General features: G+C 42.5%; 1 protein-coding gene across 1 annotated transcript in view; it reads right to left on the reverse strand.

Annotated features, from left to right (window-relative positions):
• The window catches only part of LOC135205027 (ankyrin repeat domain-containing protein 13D-like), a 32,607-nt gene that overhangs the window by 5,643 nt on the left and 9,125 nt on the right, over positions 1 to 17,839 (reverse strand). The window contains exons 3-13 of the mRNA XM_064235286.1: positions 17,616 to 17,751; positions 16,710 to 16,834; positions 16,103 to 16,148; positions 15,315 to 15,458; positions 14,914 to 14,957; positions 14,103 to 14,242; positions 13,341 to 13,407; positions 4,342 to 4,500; positions 3,792 to 3,920; positions 2,479 to 2,629; positions 2,030 to 2,191 (exon numbers count right to left, since the gene is read on the reverse strand). Coding sequence (XP_064091356.1) covers positions 2,030 to 2,191; positions 2,479 to 2,629; positions 3,792 to 3,920; positions 4,342 to 4,500; positions 13,341 to 13,407; positions 14,103 to 14,242; positions 14,914 to 14,957; positions 15,315 to 15,458; positions 16,103 to 16,148; positions 16,710 to 16,834; positions 17,616 to 17,751 — 1,303 coding nt within the window. The remainder of the gene's footprint in view (positions 1 to 2,029; positions 2,192 to 2,478; positions 2,630 to 3,791; positions 3,921 to 4,341; positions 4,501 to 13,340; positions 13,408 to 14,102; positions 14,243 to 14,913; positions 14,958 to 15,314; positions 15,459 to 16,102; positions 16,149 to 16,709; positions 16,835 to 17,615; positions 17,752 to 17,839) is intronic.

A 17,839-nucleotide genomic window follows, 5' to 3' on the forward strand; every position in this document is an offset into this window, starting at 1 on the left:
TACTAGAATGTAATAGTTTTAGCTTACAATTGCGTTTTTTGACCATTTCGGTGGAGTCAAAGTTGACCGAAGGTTGAAATTTTGGCACTTATTATTTATTTGAAAATATTTCAAAACTGATAAAAGCTACAACCATGGGTTGTTTTTGGTTGTATTCTACATGAAATTGCGCACATTTTCACATATAAAACTTTATGTACCGGCTAATTTAAAATGGTGCAAACATTACGACAATCGGACGAAAAAATTTATGAGTTTTTCGGAAGAGTTACCGCGCGGACGTAAGGAAAAAGTTTATTTAATAAATTCACCATAAATCGAAATATTGTGCTAGAGACTTTCAATTTGTTGCAAAATAAAGGTAAATGATTGAATATTACTAGAATGTAATATTTTTAGCTTACAATTGCGTTTTTTGACCATTTTGGTGGAGTCAAATTTGACCGAAGGTTGAAATTTTGGCACTTATCATTATTTATATGAAAATATTTCAAAACTGATAAAAGCTACAACCATGGGTTGTTTTTTGTTGTATTCTACATGAAATTGCGTACATTTTCATATATAAAACTTTATGTAACGGCTAATTTAAAATGGAGCAAACATTACGACATCGGACGAAAAAATTTCAGATTTTTTTCGGAAGAGTTACCGCGCGGACGTAAGGAAATTGTTTTTTTTTTCGTAAATTCACCATAAATCGAAATATTGTGCTATAGACTTCCAATTTGTTGCAAAATAAAGGTAAATGATTGCATATTACTAGAATGTAAGCGTTTTAGCTTACAATTGCGATTTTGACCATTTCGGTCGAGTCAAATTTGACCAAAGGTTGAAATTTCGGCACTTATCGTTATTTATATGAATATATTTCAAAACTGATAAAAGCTACAACCATGGGTTGTTTTTTGTTGTATTTCTAAGAATTGCAAACACATTTCCAAATATAAAAATTATGTAACGGCTAATTTAAAATGGTGCAAACATTACGACAATCGGACGAAAAAAATTATGATTTTTTCGGAAGAGTTACCGCGAGGACATAAGGAAAAAGTTTTTTCCATAAATTCCCCATAAATCGAAATATTGTGCTAGAGACTTTCAATTTGTTGCAAAATGAAGATAAATGGTTGAGTATTACTAGAATATAAGTTTTAGCTTACAATTGTGTTTTTCGACCATTTCAGTAGAGTCAAAGTTGACCGAAGGTTGAAATTTTGGCACTTATCGTTATTTATATGAAAATGTTTCAAAACTGATAAAAGCTACAACCATGAGTTGTTTTTTGTTGTATTCTACATAAAATTGCGCACATTTTCATATATAATACTCCATGTAACGGCTAATATAAATGGTGCAAAAATTATGTCAAATTGACGAAATAATTTCTGAGATGTGTCGCTGATGCTTTTTAGTGTGAGAAGAAAGAAATTCGCGCGTGCGCGCCTGGGTAACGATTGTAAACAAAACAACGCCTTGATCCGTGAGCTCCCAGTATCCCCCAAGGCGCGTGATTAAAAAGTTTTCGCCTAGTAGGCCTATATCTATTTTTCCGCGAATTAAAAAAAAACTTTTTTATATCGACGTACCACACGTCCAATCGGCACAAAACAGACAATTTATATCGACGTTTAATACGTCCAATCGGCGTTAAAGGGTTAAGTTAGTTATAGTGCTCTTCATGCCTATTTAAGTACTTTTTGATATAATGTCAACAGTACTGTAAGTTTTCTTCATTCTAAAACACATTATTATTATTAATAGGGGTTAGTTTTTCCAGACCTCTGAGTCTCAAGTAGACTCTTCTCGGGCTGGTTATACACAATACAGCACACTTTACGTACAGTGCTGTATGCATAGAATAGGCATTCGAAACAAAATTGATCTTTCCAGTCTAACACAATTTAATTTATGTTTCCATTTGTTTGTATCTCTTGAATGTTCGCAAGTAAGGTGGCATCCACAGGGTATGTACAAATTTTAACAGGTGGGACTTAACGTTTGAAAAAATTACTTTCATGCGCCTTACCAATGATGGTGTAGCCTGCTGGGGCTTCAAACACTGAGTCATCTATGACGCAAGACAATCTTTCGTCTTCACTGACGGTGCAAACTTTGTCGATGGTTTCATCGAGACCAAATATGTTGCCAAATGTGATTCTAGCTGTTAGCACATGAAAAAGTGGAATTTCTGAAAGAGATTAAAAAAATTAATTGTCTGTTGTTAAGCAATAGTATCACTAGAATGTAAGGTATATGGAAGTTTTTCCAATTAACTGTTATATTATCAGATACTTTTTGGTCAATTAAATCCACATCACTGACAACCGACTCAACACTGCTAAGATTTCCAACTATACCAGAGCATAGTTCTAATATTAAGAGACAAAAAATTGTGACGTAGTAGCGTGGTTGAAAGCGAGAGAGAGAGAGAGAGAGAGAGAGAGAGAGAGGAGAGAGAGAGAGAGAGAGACTAACCAATCTTGACAGGAAATCCACTGGGAAGTTGCATCTGAATGAAGTGCTTAAGTTTAGCAAAATGGGAAGAGCTAATGGCCATTAGATCTACGATAGGCATAACTTGTTCCTGAAGTTTTAGTGGATACTCCTCTGCTAACCACAGATGAGCCTGAAAGAATAAGAGAGGATATATAATTCTATGCTATTCGTCCATTCTCTCTCTTCTTTTTCCACCTAGTTGTCTGACTCATCACAGCTTTTTTTGTTTTAATTTTTCCCATTTTTTTTATAAATGAGTTCATCTGGAGATTAGAAGTAGTAGTCAAGTTAAAGTACTTCACAGTAAATAATACTACAAAATCAGAACCTTTATGAATGGGTCGACTATACTTTAAGGATACATCATGTCAACTATAACTGGCCCAAATGTAACATGTAAAAAATGGGATGAAGTTTCTACAATGCAACTGAGTTTTCTATACAGCATATAGTAATGCTGTATGAAACTCTCAGCCGTGGCCCATGAAACTTCGGCCCAGTGGTGGCCTGTGCTATAGGTGCTGGATGTATGGTTATTGCTAACTTTAACCTTAAATAAAATAAAAACTACTGAGGCTAGATGGCTCCAATTTGATATGTTTGATAAGTGGAAGATGGATGATCAACACACCAAATTGCAGCCCTCCTTCCTTAGTAGTTTTTAAGATCTAAGGGTGGACAGAAAAAGTGTGGACGGACAGACAAAGCCATCTCAATAGTTTTCTTTTACATAAAACTAAAAATAAGATCTGCATTAAATCATCCCCCACCTCTTATGATTTTGTGAAATCTTTCATTATGTAGATAATTTACTGTAAGGTACAAAGATACCTAGCATGATTTTCACTCTTGAAAAAGCTCTCATGGCAGTTTCTTTTCTCTCAACCAGGTATAGTTAGACAAGTAATTGATTTGCGCTATCGAAACTGGCGTCAAAACACCTAGGTTACTGACGCTGATAGTAGCACGAGACCATGGTGTATGATGCACTGGGAGGCATTTACCCTTGACATTTTTTTACATCGTACTCATGCACCCAGATTTATGTGAATTTCCGTCTAAATACTTTGGCTTAATGAGAATCATCTGACTAAGGAACTAGTCTAAATGATAATAAGTGTGACCTGAATGATCACATATTTCCTCTGGACCTCACTAGCTTAAAATTGTCCTAAACCAGCTCATTACAGTAATAATTATATCAATTACTAATACTAAAAAAAACTAACTGAGCATACCAGTACAACGGAACACATCTGTAATTTCAAATACAAAAAGTAGAGTTTACAAACCTTAAAGTTTTGTACTTTCTTGACTATTTCTCTAGGTCGCCCTATGTCACGACCTTGTAAATCTACATTTGGATTGAAATACTCTTCGGCAGTGATGTTGCTGGGATTATTGAGGCAGTAGGTCTCACTCTGTCAACAGTAATTTCCATACATAAATACTGCACAAAAAACATACAGTTCTTTGGGAAAACTCTGAAAGTCTAAGAAATGACTTCAGGCTCAGAAGCTGTTTTATAATTGTAAACCAAAACTCCAAAATATAAGATTACAAATATTGCATAAAAGGAAAGGCACATTAAAACCTGAACTGCATTCTTAAAAGAAACTGACATTAAATATTTGATAGAACATATCAGGTACAAAACTGTAAATCTGGTCATGCAAAGAAAAGATGTATGACATTTTAAAAACTGTGAAATTACTTTGATGATCAAAAGATGACAGTACTTCTACTAATCTGTGTGCTAGCATACAGTGTGAGCTATATTTTATCCACAACATGAAATTTAATGCCTCTGTAATACTACACACAAATCACTTTGACAGTTACCCCTTCAGAGGAAGATGGCGAGTTTTGCTTTTCCTCAGTTTCGGCTATATTCAAAAATGACTGAATAGGACTACGAGGGGAAGACTTTTCCTTATCAGCATCTGTCAGATGTTCTGTTCGGGTTTTAGTTACCAACTCGACGTTTGTAGCAGAAAAAACCTGAAAGGGAAAGTATTAGTCTGAATGGTCCTAAAAACTTTATTATAAGACATGTTAGTAAATACAGAATGTACATTCTTTATAAATGTTTTTTAGATATGGTATCTATGGAGCAGGCATGCTACATTGGTCAATAATAACTATTTCTTAAACATAAAATCAAACCTTTGGATAACAAATATTTAAAAAAAAAACTGAGCTATTTATCAATACAAACAGTACAGTGATCAAGAACCACTTTTTTTTTTTTTTTTTTGTAAAAAAGAACATCAAACACATTACTGCTTTAGGTAACTCTAATAACTCCTATACTTTGAGGGCCAGGCTGACTGAGAATAAATATAAAATGAAAATCTGATTCCTCATCCATCTGACACGAGTTTTGCTTTGTTTCCACGTCGACATCACCACACTCAACTAGATGTCAAACAAGACAGGGGGAACCTCAAGATACGTAATGAAAAGAAGTGCTAACTGATAATCACTAGATATATTACCTTAATATCAGAGTCTATGCTCACACATGACCTGGCCAAAGAATTCTTAAAATGAAAACTAAACATGGAGCAAAGTAAAGAAGTTGGAAAGTTGAGTTGGAAGAGAGCTCATGAAGAACAAAGGCCAGAATGTTTGAAATGGAGCAGACTGTTTAGCATGGCCTAAAAGTAAAGGGATAAGTTTACAGGCTCACTCAAAAATGCACCACAGCATAAGCGTGTTAAATAAATCTTCAAGAAGTTGGACAGTCAGAGAGGACGAGACAAAAGGGTACACACGACAAAAATGACAATTTGTCCAAAATTGCATTTTTCCTAACTATACAAACCTGAGGTCCTTTTACAATAGGAAGGTACTAGCGACAGCTGGATAGGTCGTAAGCTTTCGAACAAGGGGTTCGTAGTTAACTCTTGTCCGACAGGCGCGCGCGCGGCGACTGGGAGGTAAACAAATCACTTTTGCTTTTGGCCCAAGCAAAAACTGCAGAGTGAGGGGTGGCATGAGTTGGGACTAGTGTGGAAAAGGACCTCAGGTTTGTATAGTTAGGAAAAATGCAATTTTGGACAAATTGTCATTTGTTCCGACACGGCATACAAACCTTCGGTCCTCCTTTTACAATAGGAAGACTCACTTCTTGGTGGGAGGAATCTGAGTCTTTTGTGAACAGACTGGTGTTCGCCCAACCTTGGAATGCCTCCCTGGTCGTAAGAGCGAGGGAGGGATCCAAGCCTCTGTCCGATTGATCGGGGTGTGCACCGCAGGATCAATGGTCAGACCTCTGTACCGAGTACTAAGAGAGAGGCAAGCGTATCTTCGTACCAGCAAACAAGAACAAGTTCCTATTTGCAAGAGGCAACATAAAGTTATGGTTTGTCTCTTGTTGGCATCCACTTCCCCCCCCTTGTAGGAGGAAGTGTGGATATTCGCTCCCATCCCTAGTGAAAGGGATAGGATGGGGCTCTGTCGAGTAGCTCACCGGCATCTCGTCCTTATCCAGCAAGGTGATGACCGTAATCCCTCTACCCACAGGTAGAGGGGAGAAAAAAGATATGAAGAGAAGCCAGTCACTCTCTCATTCACATATCTATTCTTACAGTCACACCAGGACTCGATGCTGTTCAGCCTGCTAGGGTCTGGGTTAGCTACACAACGTGTTGAGCAGCCACCACGGGTCCCAAGGAAAACGATCCAAGGACCTGTGGGCAATATCCAAAAGGTAGAAGGAAGTGCCAGTGGTCTGGTTGTACCAGACCCCTGCCTTCAGTACCTGCGCCACGGAGAAGTTCTTGTGTAACTCGAGGGAGTGTACTTCTAGGTCATCTTGGTGCTGACGAAGAGTCTTCAACACTCAGCCTGGGATGTCGAGTTTCTTCAGAAAGCGCGGTCGCGCTTTCACAGGACAAAGCAGCATCTCCTTCGCATCGAAGGCGGTGAAGTCCATTAGGGAGGGGATTGTGAAGGACTCTAACCGATCGTCAGGAACCGAAGGGTTCAGAGTCTTCGCTACGAATTCGGTACGAAATCGAGCGTCACGAATCCCCATCCCCTGGATGCTTGACTTCGCAGGAAAAGTCAGTGCAATTACCATCAGAGGAAAAGAAGGGAATGGTCGTATGACCTATCCCTCTTCTCGACATCGGTGATGTCCTGTACCCATACTGGTCTATCCGTCTGCAGCGAAGTTGTTCTTCTCGGTAGTGGATAGGACACCGACACTCAATGGTGGGTGTCGATGGTATGGGTACTGTGACAAGCCGTTAGGACGAAGAAAAGACTGTTATGGAACAAACCGAACTAAGTCCACAGCGAAGTTCGTAACAGACTTGGGCGCTCTGACAGCTGCCGACTGACTGCGTTCGGTAGGAGGCAAGTTGTCCAAGCACCCGAGCAAGTCACGTGACCTTCGCCTTAAAAGGGTTATGCCAAGAGATTAAACAAATAATTTGTTCGTCACCGATGCCAGAAGGCAAGGTGATGACTCTCTTAAGGCATGTGCCCAACAGGCGAAAGTCAATTGCCTTCTAGAGACCGAGGTCCCTGATGGCAAGATATCTCATAGTATAGTTGATTCTCGGCTAAGGAGAAACAACACTATGTGTCGTTGAAGACGAAGGTGTACAGAAAATGCAACCTACGTCTTCACAGCTGAACCGAGAGAAGGATTCTCCAAGATTCTGAACCTGTGCTACAAAGACTGAGAACGCTAACCGCTATTCATTGCTGTCCGGTGAGGATCGTAGTTGCCAATAAAAGCGGAGCGCTTTTCAGTAATGAAGACAGGGAAATACTTGCCTGAAGAACTGCTTCTCATGGGCTGAACATTTGGAAGTAGAGCTGTCAGGTCGGAGAGTAGGCGATGTCTTCTGACATATCTGTTAATTCGGGGCGAGCAATGAATAATTGCACACCTACGAATACGAGATATTTTGAAGACAAACTCAGATGTCTGCAAAAATCATTCGCATTATCGCGGTGCGATGCAGCGGGAGACTAGTACAGACTTCTGTTACCGTGCGGTAAACAGAAAGATGAAAGAGTCCAAGAGATATCTCTGTTAAAAATTCTCGCAATGTCGAAGGCGATGAAATCGAGCGTCACAGCAGTAGATGGTCCTTCATTATTGCGAGAATCCCCGTTAATCAGAGACCTAAGTCCATGATTGTTGGGCAGAGATACGGTTCGGTAGTCAATCAAACCAGGGGAGAGAGAGACGTAACCGACCGTGCATCTCCGAGACCTATCTGATACTGAGTACCGCTATCAGGCAGTTCAATACGCAGTAGCTCTCGGTGACTCGTCATCCTGAGTTGCCAGGTAATCCATTATTCCACGAAGGAATGCGTTCGGCTAGAACCATCGAGCATAAAGAATACGCGAGCAATTATATTTAAACGAAACGGATTTCGGTAAATACAAAAGCTGATTTGGTGTTGTCATGACAATACCAAGTATCTAAAATCGAAACTGGAATTAACTGCTGGGAGGTTGCAAGCAACCCCGAGTTGCAGTTCAATTAAGATACAATTCGTCTCGGTCACAAACCGTAGAGTTAACTACGGTATGCGCCTACCCCCCGGACAATTCAACTGTTAAAAGAATCATGTCGCGAGGGTAATATACGTAGTATATTTGTAGGTTCTGTACCACGACCTCCATCCTAAATTCTTTTCCTCTCGAGGAATGAGAATAAGGATTGGAGATCGACCGCCTTCGTTCTCTAGTCAAGAGAGTGAAGGAGAAGTCTTTCCCAAAGGAAAGCTTCAATGGTGAACAGAATACCGAAGACGATAGTTCAAGCCAAACTGGAAGTTCCCGTCCGTTCTTCTCTATTCCAGGTTAATCGCCTACTGTGAGATACTCTTTTTTTTCAGCAGCATCTTCTTCCAAATGCTAGAAATTACAGGAATTCGAGCATAAGCGAGGTTTCCCGATTATCGTGTAACAATTATCGGGGATTCTTCGCTCACTTTGGACCGTGGTCTCGCCTAAGTGTTTGGAGATCGTAAAAAACTCGAACACTCTGAGTGCGCTAGAAATTCCGTAGAATTCTAAGCACTCTGCGAAACCCCCACCGAATTCGTCAAACGATATCGGCTGGTGGTCCTCCCGATTCCCGTAGAAATCGAGAAAGGGGCAGGATCCCTCCTCAACGACCGGGGCTTACGTCAGGTAGGACCCGAAGGTCCCCCCGGTAGCGCAGCCCTAACGTGGGATCTTACAGAGAAATATCTGTAGGATCCCTCCCCTTTCCCTCGTAGCCGTAAGGAGAGAGGGAATGGGGGAGGAATTGGATACTGGCTCGCCTTCCCAGCGAAACTAGCAGTTGGAGAAGAAAAGGAGCAGCCATCGCCTTACGGCGATGGCCTCTCAGAGCCTGGGAAAACGTATCGTCAGGAGAAAACGTTTTCCCCGAGGAGGGTTACGAACTCATACTGTAGGTAAGGGTCTGCCGCCCACCACTGTGAACGTCGTCTGGGTGGGGCTGATCGACACCTGACAGGAGAGAGCCGATACCGTCCTCCGACTCATTCCAGTCCTCGTCGAGGTCGAAACCTCAGGAGGACCTAAGGGGTATTCAAATACGGTGTCCGAAGACACGTAGAAACGCCTCTGTCGCAGTAGAGGAGGTGAAGTAGCTTGTTCGACCGGCCAGAACTGAGAGCGCCTTCTTGTCCGGAGACGAGAGACTACCTGGTTCAACACAGTCGGCAAGCTCCGATCGCGGCAGACCCACCGTCGATTTGGGTTCCCTCTCAGGCCCCAAAACGACTCGAGCCGAGACGTGGCTCTGCTGGTGGGAGCGGCGATCCTTCCCCGAGGTCGTTGTGCTGACGAATCAGCGCCATAACCTCGGCAAAGTTCCTCTGGATCTCGGAAGTCACAGCATCTTGCAGAGTAGGACCGTTAAGCCCTTCGAACAAGAGCATATTCCGAGAACCTTCCTCCTAAGAAGGGGGAACAGCAACAGCCCTCTCGGTCTTCTCCATCCACTTGCGCATACGTCCTCGCCGGTCCAAGAACCGTGCCTGGCACGTAGGGCGTCGTGGTGGGATCATGAGGGGCGCACCCCTCACGATCACTCCTCAATACCTCGCTCCTCCCGGTGTAACCCGAGGAGGTTGAAGGTAGGGGAGAGGCAGACCTGACGCTCCCTCCTCGCTCGCTGGCAGAACCAGCAGGCTTGGAGGGCTGCAGGCGATCGTCAACCCGCGGTGGCGATCGAGCTGCAGGCCTGGTCGAACCGTCTCGCTGTGGAGAACAGCTGGACTGAGCACAGCGGCCCCGATCTCGAGTGTCAGAAGAGCTGGTGCTGGTTGCCGTACCCGATCGCTCTCTGTGAGAGCGACGGTCAGGCGACCTGCAGGCTGCACTGTCACAGTGAGACCGGTGCTTGTCCTCACGGCACGTCACGTCGCTGGTTCCAGCCGTGGCTGGCACCGGCGAACGGGAGGACCTCTTCCCAGCCTCAGCCCGTGGCCGGTCGTGGACCGTCACGTCCCCAGGGTAGCCAGCTGGTCGCCGCGAGAGCGAGAGCTGGTCTGGTGAGAGTCGCGTGAGCGGCTGTCACCAGTCTTCCGCCCCGTGCCGTGAACCTGACGCTGAGCGGACTCAGAGGTCTGGTTCCTGGCTGCACGGTCGCTGGTAGGCGACCGTACACTCGGTACCTCCCGCGAACGAGAGGCTGAGACGGACCCTGATGCAGTGGCAGAACCACTGACACCAGGCGAGGAAGTACCGGTGTTAGCCGGTACCCCTCTGGTCCCCGTAGTCTTCTTCCTTGCGGAAGAAGAGACGGGACCCGCTCCCGAAGGAGCAGGAGGACCAGCGGAAGGAACCCTCCCGTCCCACCGAGGTGAGACGGGTCCCGAGAAGCTCCCGAGGGAGACTTCTTAGGAGGGAGGAGGCAACCTTCTTCTTCCTCGGCTGTGAAGCCTTAGAAGTCGAAGGGGAAGAGGCGGCAGCCGACGACGATGAAGAAGATGAAGACGACGACGATGACACCTTCCTCCTCTTCTTCGTCAGCTTCCTCAGGACAGACGTAAGATCTGCTATCCAGGGCGGAGACCGGGGCTGCTGTAGCCGAAGCCACAGGGCCCGGACGCACCTGTACAGACAGACCAAAGTCTGGGGTAGTACCACCACGAACAGGGACGACGTCAGCAGGTATGGGCATCTCAGGAACAGCAGGCACAGCCAGCACAGCATTGGTAGGGACAGCCAGCGCAGCAACGGCAGGGACAGCCAGCGCAGCAACGGCAGGGACAGCCAGCGCAGCAACTGCATGGACAGTCAGCCCAGAATCGGCAGGTACGGCAGGCAGCACCGGAAACACAGGAAGTGGAGCAGCAGCCAGCAACATCCTGGTACCGGCGGCAGGTCCAGGGGCGAGCTCTAGGGCAGCGGAAGTGTGGTCGCGGCAGCGCGGCAACCACGAGCGGCGGCGGCACGCCCCCCTCTCGGTACGGCGAACGGCACTTCACAGCGGCTGTAGGCAAGACTGTTACCACGTGAGGCGAGTACACCAGGTGAGGAGGGACGTCGTCACCTGGAGCGTGGTCACCACTCCATGGGTGACCGCAGTAGGCCCAGACATAGAACCGCAGCCCCTGGACACTAGCACGCCCTGCAAATGGAAGGACGCCCATACCTCACCAAGGTCCACCCCCCTCGTGGCAGTAGCACCTGCGGAAATAACAGTAGTAGCGATTAGTGGGGGGAAGTCCCCTCGCGCGGGGGGGAGCCCTCTCCGAACGAGTGGAAGACCCCGAATACAATTGTACATCGGGCACCGAGCGCCCTCCCCCGCGCTCGACGGATCGGGCGCGGAGAAGAACGCAGATAACCTCCCCCCCCAAGGGGAAGGGCCATCTGTGGGAGCAGAGCGGGGGGGGGGGTTCTCGTTCCCCACCCCCGCACAGCACCCATGTACCCAACAATAATAATAAGAGCCCGAGAGCAATCGTGCCCTCGGCCCGAATGCAAGGGCATAAGGATCAATTCCCTGACTGAGCGGAACTTGAACCAAATAAATATTGATGCAATCAATAATAAAAGGAATAAAATGAAAAAGAATCTTGCATTACGATTCACTTCACAATGAATAATAAGGGCTCGGATCGAGCGCATTTGCGCCCTCGGTACCGAGCGCAAGGGTTTAAAAGATCCATTCCCGATTATGAATGGAAACCTTGATCCATAATGAATTGATGCAATCAAAATATATATGAAAATGAAAAAGAATACTGCGCTTGCGATTTCACTTCATACAAATAAAATGGGGAAGGATCAATTCCCGGGAAATAGCGGAAACATTGATCCAAGTAAACAATGCAATCTCAAAAAATATGAAAATGAAAAAGAACTGCACTTGCGATTTCACTTCATTCAAATAAAAAGGGTAAAGGATCAATTTCCGGGTAAGCTCGGAAACTGATCCAAAAATGAGTAGTTGCTTACAATCAAAATTAATATATATGAAAATGAAAAAGAATACTGTACTTTGCGACTTCCACTTCCATACAGAATAAGTTTTCGTGCCGAGCGCATTCGCTCGGCAACGAGCATACAGGTCAAAAAAATATATAAATGAAAAGAGCACTTACTTACGATTTTCATCTACACATTTCCAACCAAAATATACGCTCGGAGCGAGCGCTCTCCCGCCCTCGGCACCGAGCATACACAATACGAGGATCATTTCTGGGAAAATGAATTCCCGCACTTACGCCCTTCAGTCCCGGCACTCGGGTAATCGGAGGGCGTGGTGAAACCAAGATCCTTTAATTCACAATTGAATTCAATGGAAATAAATATGAAATGATTGTACTTACAATTCAGTTTCACTAGATAAATAGAAAAAGAAAAACACAACCATGCGAAAGCAACGACGATGAAGCGGGCAGAGAGCGATGATACACGTCCACACGCCAGCAGGCCGAAAGCAAAAGTGATTTGTTTACCTCCCAGTCGCGCGCGCGCGCCTGTCGGACAAGCAGTTAACTACCGAACCCTTGTTCGAAAGCTTACGACCTATCCAGCTGCCGCTAGTACCTTCCTATTGTAAAAGGACCGAAGGTTTGTATGCCGTGTCGGAACAAATAAAAGGCAGGAAGCAATACAATGAACCATAACCCCAAACTCGCAAGGCAGAGGAAAGAACAAACATTTAGAAAAGAAAATAATATAGAGTCTGAACATTGTGGGGTGTCTTATCACCACTTTTGAAAGGTGGCAGGAGGGGAATCTCTCACTCTATACAACAGCAGTGTTAAAATCCTCTTTCCAATCATACCAAGAAAGAAAAATTATATTGAAAGAGTCAGAGTTCTAACACAACGACCTAGTGCTGTTTAGCAGAGCATGACTCAGGAGAGCAGATGGAAATATTTCATATTAATGTGCATGAGTGAGAGAGAAGAATTCTTTCCGAGTATCTTTATCATATTTATTTCATGACAGAACATCTGTGTCTACTGTGCACATGCATTTATTTATTTTGTCCCAAAATCCATCGCTTAATTATAGCTTTAATGTCAGTCAGCTTCCCTTCCATAAGTGCTCTAAAAGAAGAATCCACCCTTGACCTGGGTATCTGGGCTTCAAAGGCCCCTACAGGCAGATAATAATCCCTTGTGTCATATGGACCTTATAGCAAAAGCTTTGGGAGTAGGGAGTAAAGACTGAGTTATACCAAAACTATTTTGATGAGCTACTGTGACCCTAAACTATGCTAACTGATTTTTCTAGTCCCCGGAAATGCCTACTTAAAAAAACTGTCTGAAAAGGGGACATATGTTATCAAAGGATTGTACTATGATGAATAATGTAAACTAGAGTCTTACCTTACAATCATGACCATTAACCATTTCGCTGCGATCGCTACGCCAACCCCATATACCAGCTTTGTCTCTGAAAAAGGGCAGAGTCATTCCAAACTTTTGTTGTACCAACATAATAAAACACTAAGTGAAAATTCCACAAAAGTGCTTAGACTACTAATAAGCACCATCCTTCCAGTTTCAGCGGCTTTAAATTTCTAACCTTCTCTATTTTTTCTTTGTTATTTCTGGTCTCTGCAATGAGCTGTGCAGCTTCTTTAACCATCCTTCTCTCTAACTTTCACCCCTCAATTACAAAAAAAGTCTGGGTTAGCTGTACAAGATTATGGTAATGTAACAGAATGTTTTGGGGAAAACTATTGCTGGAGTTTGGATCACGGCGCCATTAACCTGATTTTAAAGCATTGTATCCGCGTTTACGATGCCATAACCCAGTTTTCAGGCTCTGTAAGCACTCATTATTATGATGTCCCCATTTACGGCGTTTTCTGAGTTACGGCATGCCGTCAAGAATGGAACCCCTGCCGTAAACTGGGGGACTGCCTGTAATCATAGTCATCTCTTGTTTTCAGAATATATAGAGATCAGCAAAAATGTTTACTGTGATTAGGGATGTTCAGCTTCCCTCTTTCTTTCTAAACTGGAGGTAAGTTTAGTTGACATTTTACTCAATTTTTTAAGCTTATTTTGTAACTAACAATGCAAAAATCTGTTGACAGCAAAAATATAACAAAAAACAAAAGCAGTAAGATGCAATTCCCTTACCTTTCAAAACTGATTTTTTCTGTATCAACATAAGTGGTGGCTATGGGCGTAGTTAAACGATGAGAGACCATACCCGGATGGGGCCGCATGTACGACTGAACCTGGTCAGGCGTTAACGTTTTCATACTCTCCATATACACCTGCAGGAATAGTTAAAGATTATAATTCTACCCGAAACACCTTTGCTAAGGTGTTAAATTTTATTAACTTATTTTTTAATTAGAAAGTTAATTTCAAAAGGTACATTTAAAGATATGAAGATTAATGATACCCAAATACAATCATTACAAGGGGAAGACTTTCCTTTTCCTGTGCACATTATTTACTTATTTATTTAATTATAATTATTTGGCATTTCAATCCACTGTACTGTTCCTCTTACCCTTGGTACTACACTGCAGACATGGAGCATAAAAAAATTATCAAAAACAGATGCCAAGATCTAAAGTCAGAGCCAACAGCTAATTTCCAATTTCAAGCATAGATATTGTTGAGTTGTGTCCAAAGGCTGAATAACAGAGATCTCAAATTTCAAAGATTAAGATTACTTTTAGGTAGGCAATAAGAAGGGGAGGGAACCAGTTGGATCAAGGAAGTAGTACTCTGCTGGAGGTAGTGACACAAAATAATAAAAAAGGATGTAGTACGTAACTGCAAAACTAAACATGGAAACTTATGCATAGTACGCATGACAGAAGAGAGGGATGAACTCTTAACACCAAATTGAGGATGATGATGCGTATTTGATGAAGTTTAAGAGAAAATGAAAATAAGGAGATGAAAATCTGCTAGAAAAGTTTTTCAAACTAACCTGTCCAGTTTCATGATCGACCTCCATCATGGTGGCTCCATCAACTGGAAAATATTAAATGAGCTGAAATGACTCATAAATTCATATTCCTAACACATACAATTCAAGTCTATCAAAGCTTTGTTCTTTCACAATGAAATTCTCTTTTACAGAAGTTTACCCAGTAAACTTACGGCCTTTAAGGCTCGTGCCATACAAATACGTATATGTTTTGAAAAATGTTATCATCATTTAACAGGATTTACTTTGAAAAAAAATCCTAGTTTTACATAGGTACCATACCAGGTTAAAACCTGGAAGTGCTATGTACAACAGCTAATTTTGAACTCACTAGCAATGGCATTATTAATCAGTAGCAAGGATTATCAAAAAAAATCTAGTATCTCTGTCCTGAAACTCACCTTGGCCTTTGAATATATAACTCCTATTCCCTCGCTGCCAGCTTGTCTGGTCAAACCCTAGAAGCGTTGTGTCAATACGAACATTTGAACCACTTTTGTACACTCTGTAGGTGTCGCTGGGACACATTCGTGAAACGAGAGGCACTGGAACGGAAAAGACGTCGGCAAAAAATTATACGGAAGACTGCACGTGCTGTTATTTGGAGAGAGATTTTAATGTTCACACTGGAAGCTATTCGGTCAAGTGAAGCTCTACTAATGTGCGAAACCAAGAAAGCAACTCAGGATATCAGCTCTTAAGTGTGTAGACCACATACCTTTCAGTATGCTGAGTTCATGATTCCTCTCATGAGACTAGAATGCAAAGGTTATCACGTCACTAAACGTAAGTGACAAGACTACAGGACAGAATCTAAAGTATAGACCAAATGTGATTTTCTAAAATCAGTTTTATACTTTGTACATACAAACCATTTCTCAGGCAGCCTTAAACTTCAATTTAGAGTGTGGGACTATTACAGATGTCAAATAATTACAAGTCTACCATCTTCTCTGTTTGACACAAACACAATCAGCCTACAGAGCAAGGGCACATGAAACTTCCAACCCTAACAAACCTTATAATTTTTCATCTGAAAGCTTCAATGGCCCAATCAATATATAAATATTTCTATCTTGTTCACATTTATTTAGTTTTGAAATTGTCCCAAGACTTGAGATAATCAACTTCATCAGACAACAACATTAATTATAACGATCGCAGCAACAACAACAAGATCTAAACTTACCCCAACTGGTAAATTCCCACTTCATCTCCACATAAAAATCAGGTGCCTGTGAACAGGAAAATAAGTTGAAAGTAACATGGATAGTTATTGTATTGACCATTACCATTATCATTTAAGATTAGCAAACCAAATCACATTAAAATAGATAAGCAAGACTCCATATATTGAAAGGCAAATCTTTTGGAAGAGGAAAAACCTGTGATAACTTTATAAACAATTTCTTTGGCTGGATTAACAAACCATTTTGTGAGACCATTCAAAATCCATAGCAAATTCATCCGGTACTGATCAAATATTTCTCTGTGAGAGATTTCCACTTCAATGAGGGGCAAGGATACTCTGGTATGATTATGAATTATTTGAGAGAAATTTTGGGCAATTGAAGAAACAAACAATCTTCTGTGGCCTACACAGGGCAATTGGTATCATTCATCACTTATCCCACATGGGACTTCAAGGCTGAACAAAAACCATTTTGGCTAAAGTTGTTGGTACATACTGAAGGCTGCAAATACAAATCTTGAAGGGAAATATTCTCACTTCGACAGGTATCCGCTGACAAAGTTACATAGCACCTAACATAAAGGTGAATCCTCTATTTATTTACCTCTTTTAATTTGCATAATAGAGTAGGAATCCCGGCCACACGGGAGGAGTAACGCTCCATGTCCCTTCCTTCCACCACAGCGCCCAGCAACTCTGGATCGCCTGTGGCTGTGGCCTCTTGTACAACTGCGGATTGAAAATGGTCCTGATAAATTTCATAATCTATATCCAGATTTGGAAGGATAATCAGATTTGAAAGAGAAAAGCTCATGAAGCAAAGAGTGAAAAAGTACAGATCGTGGGAATTACTAAACAGCAGTTTGTACAGTTTTCCAAGAAACAAAACTATGCTTACATCAATGAAAATAATTAAGTTTTGGGGGGAACAGTACTTAACCTAAAATAATGCCCTGAGAAAAACTCTAGCTGTTCTTTCAGGTTAATTGCATATTTTATGGGTTATTACACTAAACCAGTTTTAAAAGAACAGCACAGTATTGACAAGACCTTTGTGAGGGGGCACTTACTATGTGAACCTCTTCAGCATTAGCAACGATCTGAGTTATAATTTACCACAGTACTGTAATGCCCTTCTTCAGTAAACTCTAATTGACCCCTTTCCACTTCAGCTAGAAAAAAATGCTCATTAAAACCATACAAAGCTAAGAAATTCTGAAAATGAAGGCAGTTTCATCTGTAAAGAAAATAATGATACTGGAAAGATCTGGTGAAGAGTCCTTCACACCATTCTGGGGGAGATTCGGATGTGACAGCATTGGAAGAGTTCTTCTGGGAACCAGAAGTTTTGGAAGGGTCCAGGCCTACTTGGATGAGAACGGAGCTGGGATAGGTCTAGAGAGAAATGGAGATTTGTGGAATCATAAACAATGTAAAGATATGAAGGAAGGAATTTTGGATGTGGAGAGATGATGAATATGAAAAAAGATAAAGAAAATGCCAGATTTACCTGTCCATCCTTCATTGTTTTCGACAGTCACATTACAGTTATGCCGCAAAAGAGTCCGTGTGGACTCCAAATGTCCTAGGGTGACCGCTAACATGAGAGGAGTTCGGCCTCTTGGATCTCTCAACTCGCGATCATGCTGAAAAACACAAACATCATTAACAAAAAGAACTTAAGAAAATAAAAAACAAATGGAAATTAATGTGATGAAGAGAGCTATTATCACA

This window comes from Macrobrachium nipponense, chromosome 48 (assembly GCF_015104395.2).
Source record: "Macrobrachium nipponense isolate FS-2020 chromosome 48, ASM1510439v2, whole genome shotgun sequence".
In the NCBI taxonomy this organism is placed as follows: Eukaryota; Metazoa; Arthropoda; class Malacostraca; order Decapoda; family Palaemonidae; genus Macrobrachium; species Macrobrachium nipponense.